This window comes from Sylvia atricapilla, chromosome Z (assembly GCF_009819655.1).
Source record: "Sylvia atricapilla isolate bSylAtr1 chromosome Z, bSylAtr1.pri, whole genome shotgun sequence".
NCBI lineage: Eukaryota > Metazoa > Chordata > Aves > Passeriformes > Sylviidae > Sylvia > Sylvia atricapilla.
Window position 1 is genome coordinate 7,484,693 of NC_089174.1, and position 19,706 is coordinate 7,504,398.

A 19,706-nucleotide genomic window follows, 5' to 3' on the forward strand; every position below is an offset into this window, starting at 1 on the left:
GGGTCCCTGGAAGGTAAGATGCCAGCTTAGCCTCCACCTCAGGATGGGGAGAGTACCCTCTCCATCCCAGTGCTGGAGCCCTGGCCATGGGTGGATTTGGGATGAACCAGGGCTGCCCCAAAGTCTCTTGCCCGTTGGTGCTAAAAGCCAGAGCAGTCTTGCTGTTGCCAATCCTACACTTTAGCCAAGCTCAGAGAGGGGTTTTTCCTCTCCAGGCTTTCCTCTTGCAACCTTCATCACCATCATCATTATCTACTCCAGCATGTTCCACCCCATTCCCATCGCTACTTCTAAAACAACAGCAAGAAGTGTCTCCTCCAGGGAATTCAAAAGCACAATGTGGTTCTTCTTCATCAGCACCACTGATGCTGGATGCTCCTCTTCCTCCTCAAGGTGCTCTCCCTGCTGCAGGTGACCATGCTGGGACAACCCCAAACCCTGGCAAGGCCCTGGAGCACAGCTGGAATGTGGAAAATGCTGGATTTGAGTCTCTTCACCCACGCAGAGGCTGCCCACATTGCTCATCACTGGGCTGCTCTGGTGCTGGAGAAGCCCTGAGCACAGGTTCCCTCATCAGCCAGCAGATCTTGTTAGTACTTTATTAATTGCACAGATGGGACAAGCAGCCCCAATCCAAGTCAAACAACTGCTGCAGTTTCATATGATACAAAATGAAAGTCCCTTAAATACAAAATACCCAGGTCTAAGTGAGCATCACCTGTTGCTGAGCTCTGCCACCAGAGTTATATATTAATATTCCACCTGTACAAGTATTTATAGATAGAAAAAAAGAAACACTTTAAAAAATATCAAGAGAAAATTCATAAAATACATATCCCCATATGTTAGTTGGTTTTTTTTTTTAAATATATATATATGTATATAAAATACATATATATATATATAAAAACACAGACTAGAGGCTGATTTGTGCTTTTCCTTTTACCAAAAGACAGACAGTTATGGCCAAAGTGACATCGGGGATCCCCAGCTCATGGGTCGTGTTGCCTTCCAGTTGGAACGACATCTGGGAATTTGGGTCCCTGCCCCAATGGAGAAACCAGGTCATCTCCTGGGTGCTGACAGCTCCAGTGAACAGTTCCTTCATGAAGGGAAGGAAGGGGTGGAAAGGGGGACAATGTCTCTGCAGGAAGTAGGTGGGCATGGACCATGTGTAGCTGCCCAAAGAGGGGAGAATCCCAAACAACTGCCTCTCCTGCCATATCTCCTCTCTCTCCAGGTATAGCCCTCAACAAAGAGGGAGCTGGCCTGGGGGGTCTTTCCCTACCACGGTGCCTCTTTCCAGGTATTGCCCCTTCCCACTGAGGTGCAGCTGCTCCGGGGCTCCAGAAATGTCCGGCCCCATGCAAATAATGGGTCAGCTGGTTAAGGGATGGCCTTGGCTTGGAACATGACACATGCACCCCTCCTCTCAGTGACACCCAGTGCAGAGAGGGCTTTTAGCCAAGGAAGAGCAAAGCACGGGAGTACAGCACTGCTTCTTCTGTGAATTCCACACCAATGCTGCAACAGGTTTCATCTGCCCCTCGACAGAGCTGGCACTTGAGCTCTACCTATGTATCTATAGGCAGCCCCCTCCTCCCAGAACAGCAGCCCCTTCCACTACCACACAGTTGACTCCCTGGCTGTCCCCACCGGGTGACACCACACACACAATGCCCCCCCTCACTGTCCACCCTCCACTTCCTGACCCACCCGACCTGCGGACATGGCCCCATTTTCCCACCTCACTCCAAGCTCCTGCACCCCTGCTGTTGCTCCTGGCTTGTGTAGGGCGCCCCAACTCCTGCCACAGGCTGCATTCAGGGATCACCCCATGGCCACTCTTTCCCTCTGCTCCCCCATCTCTCCTGTGGACACCATGGCTTCCCCTCTGCAGCCAACCTGCCCCACAGCACCCGGGCTGTGGGACAGGACTGCCAAGCCCAGGGTAAAAGGATGTTTATAAATATGTGCCTCTGTCTCCCCCTCCACGGGCACTGCACCACACCGTGCTTTCTGCTGAGAGACCGAGTCCGGATCCACTGTTAAGTCCAAGTCTGAAAGGACAGAGCATCTTCCTGGTGGCCTCAGATCTTTGTCTCGGGGCCGTTGGGACTCAGGGCTGGGAAAGAGTCTCGGATCCTCACCAGCTCCATGGCACAGAGGTGGCCAAAAACCCTGTTATACCACTCCGGAGACCGGCCCCTGGAGAAGGGAAGAGGCAGAGGGGGGTGAGTGGGCAGGAGACACCTTGGCAGTATCACGGAGCAGCACATCCTGCTGCTCTATCCCCTCCCGGGAGAGTCCCGTTACCTGAGGTCAGCCCTGCAGATGTGGGTCACCCGGGAGCGGCCCATGGTGCTGGGCTCGATGAGGTACTGGGACGTCAGCACGATGGCCTTGACACCTCCCTCCACTGGCACCTTGTCGTGCTCCACCGAGAGGGAACTGAGCAGGCAGGCTCCCCGCGGCAGGTCCGTACGCCAGCGCCTGCGACAGAGCCGGAGTCACTGCGTGCCCACAGTGGGATCAGGCAGTGCAGGACCCCACACAGCACGGGAAGGAGGAGATGGGGCTGTGTCTTGGGCTACGTAACCAAAAAAATGTGCATTGTATTTCATCTGTTGAAAGCCATTGGAAAGATGGTTTTTTTCTTTATATCTTGTAACTCCAGGGGGGAGGGGGCAGGTGCCTTCTGATAATGGGCCAGCTGTTAAGACTGGTGTGGGTAAGACTGGGTGGGGCATTGTTCCTTATCTCCTTCCAGGAACTCTCCTCCCTCCGGGGGATATCTTCTGTTAATGGGCCATTAAGGCTCACCAATGACATGATACATTGCTCATTCCGTTGTGAGATGCTCCACCCAGTGGAGGGAGCCAAACTGTTCCTAACTAGATTAAAACTGAGACGTAGGAGCACCAGATATCCAGTGTTCCCACTGGGTTTCCAGAGGGAGACTGAACCTATCTCACCATTACCTTTTTCTATCGGACTATGTTTACACCAACAGAACCACATCTGCCACTCCAGGAGGGCTGACTCTGGACTGCATCCAACACCCTGACCAACAGGGTATCACACTGTATTTCTGACTCTGTCAGGGTTTCTAGGATTTTCTGTTTGTTTTGTTTGCTTGGGTTTGGTTTTTTTTTTTTTTTTTTACTACTACATTTGTATTGTTACTATTTCTAGTAAAGAAACTGTTACTCCTTTTCCCAAACCTTTGCCTGAAAAGCCTTTAATTGCAAAATCTTAATAATTTGGAAAAGGGGGCAGGGGATGATTACATTCTCCATTCCAAGGGAAACTCTAGCTTTCCCTGGCAGATACCTGTCTTGCCAAACCAAGACAGGCTGGAGCAGAGGGGATGCACCAAAGTGAGCCCAAACCCGCCGCAGGTCCCGGCCGCCCTCACCGGAGCACCATGCAGTCCCTGCGCGGGTGCGGGGCCATGCTGTCCGTCACATAGTGGTACACCTCCATGTCCTTGTCCAGCGCCTCCACCACCCGGCTCTGCAGCAGGTCCTCGTCCCACAGGTGACGCTCCCGCAGCACCCGGTGCAGCACCGTGGCAGGAGGGGCCTCAACGTCCGTGGAGACCTTCCACAGGCGCAGAGGGTGCCCATCCCCAACCTGAGGGGACGAGGTGAGGGTCACACAGACTGTCCCACAGGACCTCCCTGAGCAGCTTCACTGATGGCTCCCACTGCCACAGAGCAGCACAGTCCCATCTGACGGTGAGTGAGGGATGGCGTGGGACCTGTCCTGGCTGTTGGAGAGGTCACCCCATACACATTTCCCTGCATGTTCTCAAGCCCCTCCACACAGTGGCATTTACCTTTTTGCAGGACAGCTCTGTGTTCAGGGGCCCCGGTGTGCTCAGCCATCCCTTGAATTTCTCTGACGACTCTTTGAGCAGGTTCTGGACACTCTGCTCGAAGTAGGAGTGTAAATCCTTGCTCTCCCCCTGGCACACTAAGTCAGCCAGGGGGTGGGGATAAGCATCTGCGGCCACATAAGAGCTGCTCAGCTGCAGCAAAATGTCATGGGAGACCTGCAAGCCAAAAGACAGATGTTCAGTGAGGCAGAGGGATCCTGTGGGGATTTTGAGTGGTCCTGGACAGAAAGAGAACCATAACTCATTCCCCGGAGAGTTGGGAGGATGGACATACAGCCTGTATCACTTCCTGCCCCAGGACATAGCTGGGCTTCACTCCAGGGTGAATGGCTGGTGGCTGCTGTCCCACTGATGGAAGAGTGCCCTCAGCTCACCCTAGAACCAGCACCTTCCAGTAAGGTCACACTTCCCATAGGCAGCAGTGGGCTAGGACACCATTGCCACCCACCTGGAAGAGCTTCTTGCAGTCGGTGATCATGTGGGAGAGGCCCTGTGTCGCGGCCATGTTCTCATTGAGATCCTTCTGGTCCGGCTTCCCCATGGTGCCCCTCTTGTGCATGGCCCTATGAGAAGATCAGGAAGTGCTGGCATTGGTGGGCGCCTCTAGACCCCCATGGCTCCCATTTGTGTCACAGAGTAGAGCCAACAGCCCCCCCACGTCTCACCATTCCCTGCTGGCCCCCTCCCACAGCAGGCAGGGAAGGGGCACTGGGGAACTGGGGATCAGCCAGCCCTTACCTGGGCGACGTGCTTTCCTTCTTGGACACGTTGAGGTGGAAGATGGAGGGGGCCAGGCACACAGCCAGGTTCCCAGCTGTCATCTGGTTCTCCTCAGCCGAGGCGATGTCGCTCAGGAAGTAGAGCAGGGTCTGCAGCACCTCCCGGTTCTCGTCCGGCATGAGGATGATGGCGGCCTGCACCGCCTGCAGCCGCTGCTCCTTGGACACAACTGCAGGCATAGGGTCAGCAGGGCGTCCCCACAGCCACCACCCACCCCCTCCATCCAAACAGAGGGACCCCTCCTCCCCAAAGGCCCCGAGCTGCCCCCAGCCCGGCCCTTACACTGGTAGATCTGCAGGAAGGTGTCAGTCAGCTTGCTGGTGAAGATGGGCTCGGGCAGGTCACGGAAGTATTGCTTCAGCAGGTCAGCCACGTCGTAGGCTGACTGCCCCGAGTAGTTGACGTTGTCAGGGCTGGTCTCGTTCATGTGCCGGAGTGCCTGGATCCGGGACTTCACCCCAGACTTGCGGAAAATGCCAACCTGCCAGGGCAGAGCAGGGTGTGAGCGGGCACCTGTGGGACAGGCAAAGACACTCCCTCCCCAAAGGGATCATCCCTCAACCCAGAGGAGACACTGATTGAGGCCAGGGGGATGCTGCTGGGTTCCCACAGACAATCCCACTCTCCTACTTCACCACACACCACAAGAGGTGGACAGCAGGACCCCAAAAGCTTTTTTTTCCCCAGATTCCAGCGGTGCTGTGGCCTCACCTGGTCCAGACACTGGCTGCGCAAGTATCGCATGGCCTGCTGGATGCTCTGGGGCAGAGGCTGACCCGTCCGCTGCACGTTGACGATGGGTGGCACCCCAAAAACCGTCTTGTCCCTGTAGTCAGGGACTTTACTCCGCTTCATGAACTTGGGGACAGTCCTGCAGAGTGGGAAAGAGAGACATTAGTGCCCTCAACACCCCATCACAAATAGAGCAGGACCCTGGAAACATACATACACACACACACACACACACACACACACACATACATTTCTGCAGTATTTGAACACAAGCGAAGTAGCCTCCCAGCAGGAATGCCAACACCTTTTATTAAATTGAAATATTTTGGTACTTGGCTATGAAGAGAAATCACTGTCCCACTCTTCTACATTGCTGCAGAACTTTTAATGCCCCACAAACGCCTGCAGCCCCCACAGTGGCAGATGATGCCAAGAGACCCCTGGAAGCCAGGATGCTGCCAGGAACCTGGGCCTCAGCTCTGCCTCACACTTACCAGAGCAGACAGGTTTGGCTTTTCCCCCTCCACACCCCAAAGCTGCCCAGCCTGGGGGCACTGCACGAGCTGCAGTGTGTGGGCCCCATCCTGTACCCCCTTGCCCCAGCTCACCAGGTCCAGGCCTGCTTGTGGGGCACGGAGTACTTCTCCATGATGGCTGTGAGCCGGAGCAGGGAGCACTTCTGGAGCAGGTTGAGCTGGGCTGACGACTGGCGGTTGATCTCCAGAGAGGCCGAGTTCAGGCTGGGCCGGTGCGAGTTCTGGAAGCTGTGCCAACGCAGCTTTCTGGGGACACACGGGATATTCCTAGCTAAGGAAACCCCCACTGCTCTCCACTCCTTCATGGTTACTCCCATATCACCCTCTGGCACCAGCCAAACTGGATGAGGAAAGCCACAGAATTGGGCGGCAGCCACAGCTCTCTTGGGAAGAGCCTAGGGAATACTGGCACAGGGGAGACATGTGCCCCCTGCCTTTTCACGTGTTATTAGTTAATGAAAAACCTCTTAATCACGGGTCTGTGCAGGCAGACGGGGCCGGCAGTGGTGGCAGAGCTGAGGTGCTAGCAGCAGTGGCAGTGGTGTCCTGCGGCCACCAGAGCGCACCAGCGCCCCGCGCTGCGCTCCCCTGCCCGCACCCTGCGGCTCCGGCGGCATTCCCCTCCCTCCGCCCACCTCTGCCTCCCGGGAAGAGACGATCATCCAGCCCCGCCGAGGACGGGATCGGGCCCCCCAGACCCATGGGCTGTGCACCCCTCCCTGCTGCTGCAGCCCCGTCCCTTGGGAGTGTTCACGGCCAGGCTGGATGGGGCTTGGAGTAAATATGGTCTAGTGGAAAGTGTCCCCGTCCATGACAGGGAGGCGTGGAACGAGGTGGGCTCTGTGGTCCCTTCCCACCCAAACCACGTCGGGATTGTGTGATACCTGCAGGGTCTTGTGAGTGATGCTCCCACCCCCGAATCCCGGCGCTCCCGTGTCTCCATCTCTTCAGCCTCGTTGAGGGAGTTCCCAGTGCTATCAAAGTCGCTGGCAGAGGTGCCAACATCCGACATGGACTGTTCTTCGAAATGCAGGTTGGAGGGTTCCCCTCCCGAGTCCGACTCCTCCTCATCCTCCTCTTCCTCGCCTCCCTCCTCCCCATCCAGGCCAGGGGAGACGGCTTTACACCAGAGCTCCACCTTCTGCTGCAGCCCCCACATGTCCTGCAGGATGTCGTCGAGGTTCTCGTAGGTGACCTCCCCGTCCTTGCAGAAATCCTCGCTGCTGCCGAACTCCGGCACGTTGTCGTAGACGCTGACGCGGCTGCCCAGGGAGCTGCAGGAGCCCCGGCGCCGGCGGGCAAAGCCCCGCGGGAAGGACGAGCCCTCCACGCTGCTGCTGCTGCCGCCCCGGCCCAGCCCCACGGCCGCGCTCCCTGCGTTCCAGTGGGTCAGGGAGCTGCCAGACAGCGGACACAAGCTCTCGATGGAGAGGGATCTGGGGAAGGTGCCGGGCTTGTGGTCACAGGGGATATAAACCAGGCAATCGCCATGGCGAGCCCGGCGCTGGCACTCGGCAGCAGCCCAGGCACCGCCGGCGCCAGCGGCAGTGGCTGTGTCGTAGTCCTCCAGGTAGACTCCACCGCGCTTGGGGTCAGAGCTCCCCTTGGTGCCCCCGGCGCTGAGCAGGCGGTTAGTCCTGTACGATACCGAGAAGAAGTGTTTTTTGCTGTGTAAAGAGGCAGCAACGTTGCCTCTTTTAGAGGAGTTGGTCCTGGTGGCTGCAAGATCCCCATTACTCTTCAGAGGGCCCCATCCTGGTGGGAGAGTGGCGCTGCTGTGCGGAGCCACTCTCCTGTCTGGGCTGGGTTTCTCCTTGTCCTTCCTCCGCAGGGACTCGATCCGCTTCAGGAAGCTGCGAGACCGTCGCTTCTTCAGCTTCTCCTTAGAGCCCTCTCCCTGTCCCGAGGGCTGCTCCGGCGCAGATCCCTCGCTCTGGCTGCAGCTGGAGGCGGTGGCGGCGGCACGGAGCGGGGACGGGGGCTCGGATGGCATGGCCGCGGTGCCCAGCGTGCCACCCGTGCCACCCACGCTGCCCACGCTGCCCGTGCTGTGCAGGGACGCGGCCTCGGGGTTGGTGCTGAGGTCCGTGAGGATGCTCTCGCGGCTGGACACCGGGCACATGGTGCAGCTCAGGGCCTCTGAGCCTTGGGACAGGACATCGGCGGACCCCACCCGTGACCACCTTTTGCTGTCCCTCTGGAAGGCCCACCGGCTGCTGATGGCACACTGGGCTTCCTCCTCAGAGTCTTCATTCTGTGGGCAGTTGAAAAAAGGGAATGATCAATCAGTTAGAGCCAAGGGGGATCAGCATATCCCCCCACCTCGGAGGGGCACAACATGGCCCCAGGTGGGGAGGAGAGCAGTGTGTTCATCCCCTTAAACCAACTCAGCACTCCTTTGGCAGTGGAGGCCTCCAGGAGCCACCTTGTGCTCAGGGCAGTCCCAGAGCTCACCAGGACACTGCCCCACCATCGAGCACATGATCCCCTGCCACCCCCTCACCTGCCTTGAGTATTCAGGACTTACCTGTTTACGCTGAAAGTGAACATCCAGCTTCATGGAGGCACAAGTGTTCAGGGTCATCAGCCTCCTGCAAGAGACAGAGAGGCTTTACCCTGGCCCCAGCCCCTGTCCCAGCCCTGCTGCAGTCACAGAGATGGCTTTGGCTTCTTTCGATTTTCCTGCCTTAGAACTTTGGCTGTGCCTGTCACCTGTCACCAGCAGCTGTGGTTCCATGGTCAGAGGCACACCTGACTAACAAGGGGACAGTGCCAGCAGATGGTAGCCCAAGCCAGGTCAGCCCATGCCAGCTTCTGGGGCCACTGGTTCTGCAAGTGAGCAGGGATGGTCTGCTCCAGGCTATTAAAGCAAAATCACCTCGAAGCTCCTGTGCCCAGACAGGGAATGACTAAAGAACCTGAAAGCTCAGAGAGGGAGGGACAGGCAGAGACCTCCCATCACCTCCTGCCTCACTGCACCCAGAAATGGTACAGGGATCCCCTCCTGCCCAGCACAGCAGCCTCTCTGCTGGGAAACAAATCGGAAACAGACCCTGTTCCCGCCTCTTCTCTGTTCTGTGTAGGAGGGACAGCGTGGAGCCGGCGCAGGGACATGGGTGTGATGACGTGTCCCGAGAGCCAAGGCAGGGCTGAGTCACCCGCAGCTCCGAGTGACACATGGCCCACCCAGACAGAGACCATTGGGTCAGTGCCCCGCTGTGGCTGCCAGCTCTGCCTTGCTCTGCCTGAGTCCCCCACACACTGCTCCTTCCACACCACTCCTGGGCAGCTCCCAAAGCTGCAGCTGCAGCAGCGCCATGCCCAGGTGGAAACACTCAGCCAGTGGTGCCTGGTACTGGGATGGCCAGAATCACATGGAGCATAAAACCCTGTTGTTTCCCTGGAACCACCCAACACCAATAATGTTCCCTGAACAACTGAGTTCCTACTGCAGAGAGAGTGACAGTGCTGGAGCAGGCTCTGAGCCCAGCCAAGGTTCAAGGCAGGCACCCTACTAAGCCTGCCACCCCAGCAGGCACCTCCCTGAGCCCACCACCCTGTCAGCCTGGGCCACTGCCCTTGTCTGTGGCACATCCCCATGCTGATTCCATTTGCAGGGCAGGGCAACGCTGTGTTACCTGCACAGGGATTTGAGGGAATCCTGGTCCAGGAAGCTGTGGTCCTTCTTCACAGCACTGATGTCAATAGGGAATGATGACTCTGGAGAGAGAAGTGACATCAGTGAGAGATCCCAAGCCAGCTGCTCCATCAGGGATAAAGGGCAGCAATGGCATGGGAGAAGGAGAAGAAACCCAAGTGGCTGGAGATGACCTGGAGGTGGTGCATGCCCAGGATCCCTGGGCATGGCTCTTCCCAGATACACTAAGTGAGGGTGATAAGGTGCCCAAGGGCCTCCATCCAGTTCCCTGCTCATCCCTGTGCATTCAGAGACAGCTCTGCTAGGATTCTGCATGTGGGACCTGGACCCTCAGCCCTAAGGGTCTCAATCCATCTATTCATGAGGGCATGCAGCATGATCACCACGGGAAGGGAAGCACTTGGAGGATGAGGGAAGTTCTGTGGACAGAGGCTGGAGAAGGTTCACTCACAGACTCCAGCACCAGCACCACTCCTCGCTGCCCAGCTGTGAGCGCTGTCTGGGGTCAGCACCTGGGGCTGGCTGTCCCAGCAGGAACACAGCCTGTCCTTGCACGTGGGGCCTGCCCCCCAAAATAGGCACTGGCAGCAAACAAGCTGCTCATAAAGCCATCACCGGGGGGCTGGTGCTGCAGGGGGCGGGAGAAGTGCCCGGCAGAACAATGGCCATGGCTGTGGCTGCTGGAGCCCCGCTTCCCGCTATTGTCCCGCCGGACGGGGCCGGCTGCAGCCGCTGCTCCTCGCACCAGCCGGGACCAGGGTCCCACCATGGCTTCCACATAAACACAGCTGGGCCAAGAGCCACCAGCACAGCCACCTTGACACCGCCCTGGGAGCCCGGCACAGGAGCTGGGAGTAGGAATGCCAGCCGGGGAGTGCCCATGCCCCGTGCCCAGGGAGGCACAGGGACATGGTCTGCTCCAGGCAGGGCTCGCTGAGCACTCAGGAATGACAGGCTGGAGCAGGGCAGGGGCTGTGGGAGTGGGGAGAGACGGGAGGAGGGAGAACATGCTCGCCCTCCATGTTACACTGGCTGCCCCTATGCTCCCACCCACGGCAAACACTCCCTGAACCTCTTCAGAGCTGATGGCTCTCCAAAGCCTGGCTGCCCTTGGCCAAAACAGCCGCCCCAGGATTCCTCAGAGCCCTGCCTGAAGGGGAAAAGTTCAGGAATGCAGAGAAGTTAACTGGCTGGTTCTCTAGGCTGTGGCCAAGGGCTCAAAGTGTAACAAATAATCATATAACCAGGGAACAACCCCCTCTGTCCCCTCCTCTCCCTGAAGCTGTGGGCGCTGTCCCTGCAGCCCCCCTTGGAATCTGGATGAGATACAGGCCCAGAGCAGGGTCAATGGCAGGAGGCAGCTCTCACCTTCGTACAGCTGGGCATACTGGGGGAATCCCGCTGCCCGGAGCCAGTCGCACGCTTTCTTGGCTTCAGTTTCTGTAAGAAAGCAAAGAACCAGCCTGAGCATCCCACCAGCAGCAACACACCAAGAACACAGCCCACTGCCCCCAGAGCCCTAATACCAAGCCCATGTTCCATGTGCACAGAGCAGAGGAGATGCACAGCTGCAGAGCCACGGGTCCCACCAGCAGCGGGGTCCTGGGCAGACATAGCTCAGCTGCAGCTCTCTGCCAGTACCAGGCAAAGAGCAGGAGGTGACAGTAATGCCACCTGAATGACAGGGCCACAAGATGCAGTTTTAACCTCCTGATGAAGTGTTTTGTTTCTGAGCCCACCAAACCAAACACAGTTTACAGCAAGGCAGGAAAGGAAGATCTTTCTTTGTAATCATGAGTTCAGAGCTCATTAAAGCTCAGTGCTGATCACTTCTGCAAACATCCCTGAGCAAAGGCTGCCAAATGAGCCCTTCCTCCCTCATCTCCTTCCCACCACCCAGCCCTCCCCACCTCTTCTTTCACGCTGGTGTTTGTCCCAGTGGGCACCAAATCCCTGGTGGGGTTCTTCACCCCTCACCCAGCTGGTTCCAACCCCTCACACAGGGATCAGCCACGGCCCAGATGAGCCCATTCAGCAGCCAGCAGTATTTCCTGGGAAATTCCTCCAGTTTAGAGAACTTGAGGGAAGACAGCCCAGAGCTCCTGCAGCCACAGCAAGTCATTGCCAAGTGTCAGCACCCATTGGCCCGATGACATTTCTACTGCTGAGGGTGACAACGTTTGACCTCAAGTGTAGAAAATGCCTTGGCAGCCTCAGGGTCTGGTCTGTCCCTCCCAGAGGCTCCACCCGGCACAGAATGGCCTGAGGCCAGACCCACCCAGCACTGGAATACTCTGATTCGATCCTCATCCACCCACTGCCTTGGGCCAGAGCTCTGGCTGCAGTTTGCATTCCCAATTCAAAACGTACACCAGCAAAAAATAAAAAAAAGCTCCAAATAAGCAGCTCAATTCAGGACAGGACCAAGCCAAAACCCTGGACCCAAATACTTGGCAAGTTTTGGGAAGAAGTTTCGGAATGAGCATGTGGATCTGGATCCAAACCTCACAGCTGTCATTAGCCGTGCCATGAGTTCTGCCAAAACCCAGGGTGACCCCTCTTGCCCCCAACAGGGCTCAGATCCAGCAATCCCAGAGGGGAACTCAACTCTGGAGCTATCCCGGGTCAGCTGGACCATGTGGAGCACCACATCTCTTCCAAAGAACCCAACACCCCGTGGGGAGGATGCCCTATGGCTGCATCTGGCTGTGCCTGGGAATGCTGGCCATGCCAGCTCTGGAAGCAGATCCCTCCCACACTCCTGGAGTGGGCAGGACCCAGGGACAGGCATTTCCCACAGCCTCCAGACCTGCCAGTTCCTGCTCCTGCCTGACTGCTGCCCCTTTGTTCCCAATGGAAATTCCATGGGGCCAATCCCAGCCAGCAGCTCCGTGTGCCCCCAGCCATAAACAAAAGCACCAAGCTCCCAGCTGTGCCATGGATCCTGCCCCAGGGATGGGTCTGGAGGAGGGCAGCAGGAGCAGGGCCATGGCTGAGCTTACCCCTGCCTACAGTGGGGCTCAGCTGGTACCAGAGCCTGGCTGGGCACCAACTGGGGCCATGCTGGAGCCTGGTGACACCCAGAGTGACCACAGCCACCTCACCAGGCCAGGAGCAGCCAGGGCCCAGGGCAGCAGCAGGATGCTCTGTGCAGGATTGGGCTCGGCCTCCCACCATCGTGGTGGAAATGTGGAGTCAGAGCACGACATTTCCTTCCCTCCGCTGCCTCCCCCACACACGGGCTGGCAGGGGGCCAGGGCCCTGAACCTCCACCTCTCCTCTCCTCCCTGGGAGCCAGGTCCCAGGCTCTGCCTGCTGTGGCAAGTCCTGCATCCCCCCCAGAGCCCCTCAAACAGGAGAAGCCCCCTAGAGCAGGGGGGCTTTGGCCAGCCCAGGCTGAGCCTTCCTCATGTAGAAGTGCTCTCACAGAAAAGGTTTCCAAGTGTCCTGTCCCAGAGGGAGCCAGCAGCCAGCTTCCTCCTCTTCCTGCCCTTCCCATGGACGTGCTTTCCCAGGGAAGTGCAGGAAAGGCCGGGCAGGCAAACACTCCTGCCGTGGGGCATGGCTGGGTGCTGGGCACAGGGTCACCCATTCCAGCCACGTTCCCTGCGTTCCCTGTCACCTCTCAGGAGCCTCACTGTCGGGCAGGGTGATGGGACCTGAGCCCAGCACAAAACCCTGGCCGCAGCCTCCACTGGGAATCCAACATGAGCCCAGGGGTTGCTGCTGGAGACCCTCCACCCAGCTCAGCCTGAGCCCCAGGCAGCAGCAACAGAGATGGGTTTCCAACATCTCCAGAGGCCAGGATTTTCTGGTGTCTAATCTAGGCTCATCAAACACTACACCCAGCCTCAGCAGGGCACAAAGAGGGTCTCCTTGCCTCCAGTGGTCAGAAAACTATTTCCAGGAGCTTATAGCAACTCAGTATCTTTGAGATCTGTGGTTTAAATGGTGCAGAAATTGTCCCACTCCAGCTGCGTATCAGGTAGAGAAGGCACAGGGTACAGGCAGAGTCCACGCATCCCTGAGAAACAAGGGGATAAATCCCACCAATTTCCTGACTGCAGGCAGGGAAGGTAGGCCTGCAGCCCCATTATGTTTCATGCCCTATAGGAAGCTCTCCATTGGAACCTTCAGGAAACACATGGACAAACACCATGGGGGAAACCAGCACCAGCACCTTCAGTGGAAAAAGCTCCCAGTGGTCCACAAACCTATGAGCCATCAGAGAATCCTCCCCCAGCAAAGTTTCTGCCCTTGTCCAGCAGCTGTTGAGGCTGGAGTTGTTGAGGCTGAAATTTCCTTTTCCCAAGGAAAAGGTATCCACAGTAGCTCTCCCATGCCCTGCACCCAGCAAGGGGCAGAGACAGTCACCCAAGTGCCACCATGGTCCATCAGAAATGTCCTGAGTGGGTCCAGCCCCCACAGCCTGGTCCCCCCCAGCCAGGGAACCCTGATGCCCCAACACCCCCGGGAAGGGGTGGAGATCAAAAATGAAGGAAGAGAGGAGGCTCCCATTGTTCCAAACAAAAAGAATGAAAACCAACACTGAAGCAGAAAAAAATGACAAATTCCCTAATCCCCTTCTTGCAGTCACTGCACTGCAGCATTTCCCTGGGGCAACCCACTGGTGGCTCCAGCAGGGATGGCTCCTGGCTGTGGGGTGACTGGAGCCTGATAGCTCTCTCTCAAGTGCTTCTGGTGTTCCATCCTCCCCACCCTGGCCCGGAACAGGTGTGGACAAGGAGAAGCCCAGGACATTCCATAAAAACTCTAAAATGAGCAACCTGTAACACTGGAGGCCAGCAGAATTACAGGCAGGAAAGCCACTTCCCAGAACCCCAGCTCTGCACTTTCACTTTAACAATCAAAACCGACAAGAAGTCCCAGGCCAGGCTCTCAGCTTCCCACAGCAAGGTTCCAAATCCCCATAAAACATCCCACACGGCCAATTAGTGTGTGAGGAGAAAACCCCACCACAAAATCACTCACACATTACCTCATGGAAAGCTGGAAGCAGCTGCCTGGCACTGCGGGGGAAGCTTCAACCCCAGCACCAAGGGTAGAAAATTACTCTGCTTTCTTTCTTTTTGGTGTGATTTGTTTCCATCCTGCCTGAAAGTAAAACTGCCTACAACAGGGACTTCCCGGCTGTAAGCAGAAGTTTCTTGCCTGCCTTTTACAGGAATGACAGAAAGTCTCATCACATCTCCTGAACCAGGAGGATGTGCCTTCACTGCTTGAGCACGAGGAACTGAAGCAGGTGTCCCATAGGAAAGGTGCACCAGGGACAGAAGGACTGACTCTGCCCAGAGAAATCAGAGCTGCCTTCCTGAACAGAGCACCATTCCCACAGCAGCCAAGGGCCGATCCCAGACCCTCACACTGGGCTTTGGAGGAAGCCCCCACAGTCCCCTCCTGGCACTGGGCACAGCTGGGACTCACTGCCCATCCAGCTGGGCTTTTGGGGCAGGAGACACAGAGCTCCACACAGCCACGGGCATCTGCCAGCCACGGGCACCTCCTGCTTCCAGCTCCACTCAGCAAAGTGCAGAGATTTTGGAGCTGCCAGCACAGACATGGACAGGGCACATAGACAGGAATGAGGAATGCTCTTGGATGCTCTCCCAGACACAGCGCCTTTCCATAATTAACCTTTATGCAGTAAATAGGTCTCACAAGCTTTGGGAACTCCTCCTTGCTATGTCACCAACAAGGAATTGCTCAAATGCCTCCTTCACCCCCAGCCCTGAAATGTCTGCTCCAAGGGTATTGCTCCCTGGGCATGGCACCCGGCAGGGGGGAAGGCAGCAGAGGCCTCTGCCACCTCACTCCTGTCCCAGACAGCTGCTGGGAACATGAACACAAGGGACATCCAGGGGTAAAAAATGATCCTAGAAGTTGCACAGGAATTGCTGGATGGTGTCTGCGAGCACTGGCTGATACAACCGAGACAGGAACCCTCTGGCCACCATAGGGCAAGGAGACTGTAGCTGTTGGGTGTCTGGATCAGATCTAGATCACAATTCTGGCAGGCTGAGCATGGAGACCCCCAGCAGCACCATCAGAACCCCCAGAGCAGTCCCCCACCTTATCTCTGCCTCACTCATCCCTCAGCTGGACTCCAGGGCTCTGTGTGACCACCTTTATCAGCTGAATGGGATAGCTCTCATTTCCTCCCCTCAAACGAGCCCAACAGCAGCCACAGATTTGGTTTATTCTGTTCTGAAAGCTCAACCAGCCCTTTGCACCTGCAGTGTGCAGAGCTTTGTGCTGCACAACGCAGGAATGCAGCCACCAGGAAATCAAGGCGATGCTGCAGCACCTGTCCACACAAAAGCAGCTCCTGCTCTCACAGGCTGTCACCTGGGAGAGGAGCTGGGCCCAACCTGCACAAGAGAACACTTCTGATTCCAGAAACATCACTCAGAACAATCTAAATTCAGGTTTGCAGCCGTGCTGTCTTTTAATAAAGATAAGGAAGAAGCACTGAGGCAGACATATTAGCCACAAAAAAAAAAAAAAGACGTGTAGGATCATGGAATCATGGAATGGTTTAAGCTGGGAAATCTGTTTCAGATCATTGAGTCCAGCACTGCCAAGGCCACCACTAACCCAATCTCCTTCTTCACACCAAAACATCTTCACAGACTCCACAGCGGACAGCCGCAACCAGGGGCAAGGGATGCACCAGGAGGGAAGAACTGGAGGGCTCTGGGACATGCCATCCAATGGACATTGGCAGCAGGACACGGTAGAGTGGCAGAGACCAAGTGTCCCCTGGCACTGCTGATGGCTACAGGAGTGTCCTACAGCACATTACAGAATCCCACTCCCCCAGGCTACTCCTCAGAGTCCTGTAGCCCCTCTGGCCTGCAGGACACCTCCTCCCAGCAGCTCCAGAGCACTCGGGAGCAGGAGCTCTGCGGCAGCTTGGGGGTTACACGTCCCACTGCTTGGGCTGCAGCTGCAGAGCAGATGTCTGGGGGGAACAAGGGATGGAAAAGAGAGGAACAGAAACAAAAGGCCAGGAAGGTGAGGACCCTGATCCGTCCTTGCCTCTCCCACCTGCATTTCTGCAGCTGCTCTGACCCCAGAGGAACAACAGAGAGGGCAGGACCGTCCCACTGTGCCAGGAGCACACAGCAGCAGCCCCCCATGTCTGAGGGGAAGGCCAGCATGGAGGGGACCTGGGAGTCCATCTCTAAAAAGGCAATGGCAAAGCAAGCTCATAGCAGAGAGAGTCTCTGGCTCCAGCCCACCCTGTGCATCACCCCAAGAAGGTCTATCAGCGCCAGCACAGCCACCAGCCACCTCTGTCAGATTTAAGCCTGGGGAAAAGCTTCTTCCTTCTCTTTGGTGTCTGCTGAAGCCAGAAAGAAAAATCCAGAAGAGAATCCCAGAATAGTTTGGGTTGGAAGGGACCTTGGAAATCATCTCATTCTGGCCATCTGCCATGGGCAGGGACACCTTCTACTACCCTAGGCTGCTCCAAGCCCCATCCAGCCTGGCCTTGGACACTTTGAGGCATGAGGCATCCACAAGGAGCCAGATGAAAACAGCTACTCAGATGCTGAAGAAAACTAATCCACCTTGCCCATCCTGTGGTCCACCCTTTCTAAAATTGCAGCGTTTTCCTGTTGACCATCCCATGGATCTCACGCGCACTTTGTTTGGACAAGCGGACGCCGTCGCTCCGAGGGCAGCCAGCGGTGCCGGAGCTTCGGCAGCACCGGGAACAGCATCCATCACCCACCACAGGTACCAGCCAGGCTGCACCTCCCAATGAGGAGCCATCACATCCCACATTTCTTTACGTGGACAACAGCAAAAGTTCAGTTTTCACCATCTGGAAGAGCGCCAAACTCAACATGGACTGAGGGCAACGTCCCGAGTACTGCACAAGACCTAACACCAGCCACCACCAAAGGCCAAGGAAGGCCAAGTCAAAGGAAAACACCAACAGTTCTGCTGAAAAGCAGAACCAGCAGCAGCTCTGGCTCTGCAGGGAGCTCTCAGCTCCAATCACCCATCGGAGCTTTTGCATCTCCCATAGATGTGACCTGCTCCAGCTGTTCTCCTGCTTCCCACGCCGAGGAATGACCCCCAGCTCCTACTGCTAAATCCAGGCACTAAAGAACAGTTACTTCCTTAATACACGAGGGAACTCCCTCCTACTTTTATGCATTTATTTAGCACAAACACGTGTGTTACCAGAGGAACCCATGGAGCAGAATTCCCTTGTGGTCTTGCTGCAGCTTTTTTCCACGTTGTACAGAATCACAAACCCAGCCCGTTCCTGGCTGAAGAATGCTCAGGCTCCAGCCGCTTTGGTGGGAGCCCTACATGCCCCAGGGACAGGGAGTCCCAAGCATGGCTGTCACACCCAGATGGTGGTGGCCACTGCCACAGCCCTGGCATGGCACAAGCCCTCGCAGGAAGGAACAGGCATTGAATTCCCAGCAGAGTCATGAAGGGTTACGTTAGGACTTTCTTCTTCCCTTCTTAAAGGCTGCAACACGAAAATAACCCCAAATCAAGTATTTTCCAGCTCAGCACAAGATCCTGCCTCCTTCCCCACCAGCCACAATTTTGGTTCGTGGACTGGTCCCTGCAGCGCGGGGAAAGTACAGGTGCCTGCATGTGCTCCTTCTGAAATCTCATCCCACATCAGAAAGAGCCGCAAAATTCAGGAGTTTAACCCCAGGGAGTCCTGGATGTGCAGCTGAGCACAAAGCCCCGCTCAGCCCGTGGGGCTGCAGGCACAGAACCCTGTCCATGCAGGGACCCCTCCAGGCACAGCCGGACACCGAGGGACAACCCAAACTCCGAATTTCAAAATGCAGCCAAGGGACATTTCTCAGGGGGACATCGGTCTGTGTGCACAGGGGAAGGACTGTCACCAGCTCACAGGTCCCTCCCATCAGGACCCCCTTCTGCTGCACCCCACACCCACCGGCAACCGCTTGGGCATCGCCCACCACAGCTCCGGGGGCACTTCCACCTCCACCCCACAGCTCCAAAGCCCCTCTTTCCTAGTCCTCCTCTCCTCCTTCTAAAGGAGGAGTCAGTGAATTGGTGTCTGCAGGTGATGCCACATGCCAGAGCACCCTTGGCCATGCTGGCTGCCTCCCCCACCGCCTGGCAGGTCGGGCACACACAGAAGGGTTTTTTGGCTCAGGCTCAGGAAACAATCGGAGATCAGGAGGAGCTGACACGCCGCGCTCCCTGCGCTCCCACCGGCTTGGCTGGCTCTGGCAGAAATAAACCCAGATATTGCTAGGGCTGCAGGTCTCTGCTGCCTGCTGCACCCTCAGTGGGGAGCGGAGTGGGGAAGAAGAAGCCCCACGCGGTGTGACTGAGGCCAGCCTGTGCTCTGCCACTGCCATCTCATCTCTGTTACTCACTCTCATCCCTGCCCCGCTCAGCCGCATTCCCGGTGCCAGCGCCGTGTCCCAGCAGGGCACAGAGCTCCCCGCACACCCCGCCACAGCCCCGCTCCGGCCACACGCTCCCGGCAGGGCGGAACATTTCACGGGGGAAAAAAAAAAAAAAAAAAAAAAAAAAAAAAAAAAAAAAAAAAAAAAAAAAAAAAAAAAAGTGAAGGAAATTCTGGTTTTCGAGAAAAAATATATATATAAAAAAAATACCCCAACAACTTAACAACAACATAAGTGACTCCTCTGAACCGTCTGCCCTCGCCCCGCTGTGTAAAAACCAGAGCAAACCGCCCTGGTGCACAGGAAACGCTGCTTCCAAGAAATCTCTAACAAGAAAAAAGGTCATTTTACAGCCTTTCCCACCTCCCCCGAGAGCGTTTGCTGGCTGGAGCGTCCCAATCCAAACACAGAGCTAGGACACGACCAAGACTCACCATGGCAGGAGCTGTTAATCCCGGCTTCGTTCATTGGAACCCGTGGATTAAATGCCGAAAAAAGTATCAGCATGACCCGCGGGGCTCCTTCACGCCCTCCTCGGCCACCCAGCGCTGTCCGCCGGCGGCAAGAGCCCTTCCCACGGGCACTCCATGGCAGGGCGGCAGTTTTCCCCGCGCAGGGCTGTGCCGAGCCGACGTGTCCCCGCCGCCCCGGCAAACAGG

At 56.8% G+C, this 19,706-nt stretch overlaps 1 protein-coding gene across 3 annotated transcripts in view; it reads right to left on the minus strand.

Moving 5' to 3' along the window:
* Nucleotides 1-585: 585 nt before the first annotated feature.
* STARD8 (StAR related lipid transfer domain containing 8) overlaps nt 586-19,706 on the minus strand; it is a 42,744-nt gene continuing 23,623 nt past the window's right edge. For 2 of the 3 annotated variants that reach the window (XM_066339658.1, XM_066339660.1), the window contains 13 exons: nt 10,976-11,047; nt 9,588-9,669; nt 8,477-8,540; nt 6,834-8,203; nt 6,022-6,195; nt 5,393-5,552; nt 4,964-5,162; nt 4,640-4,850; nt 4,350-4,464; nt 3,842-4,057; nt 3,419-3,636; nt 2,317-2,493; nt 586-2,208 (listed from right to left, as the gene is read on the minus strand). In XM_066339658.1, the coding sequence (XP_066195755.1) occupies nt 2,091-2,208; nt 2,317-2,493; nt 3,419-3,636; nt 3,842-4,057; nt 4,350-4,464; nt 4,640-4,850; nt 4,964-5,162; nt 5,393-5,552; nt 6,022-6,195; nt 6,834-8,203; nt 8,477-8,540; nt 9,588-9,669; nt 10,976-11,047 (3,176 nt within the window). In that variant the 3' untranslated portion in view covers nt 586-2,090. Of the gene's footprint in view, nt 2,209-2,316; nt 2,494-3,418; nt 3,637-3,841; nt 4,058-4,349; nt 4,465-4,639; nt 4,851-4,963; nt 5,163-5,392; nt 5,553-6,021; nt 6,196-6,833; nt 8,204-8,476; nt 8,541-9,587; nt 9,670-10,975; nt 11,048-19,481; nt 19,696-19,706 lie in introns of those variants that run through there. The other variant, XM_066339659.1, reaches the window with a different exon arrangement.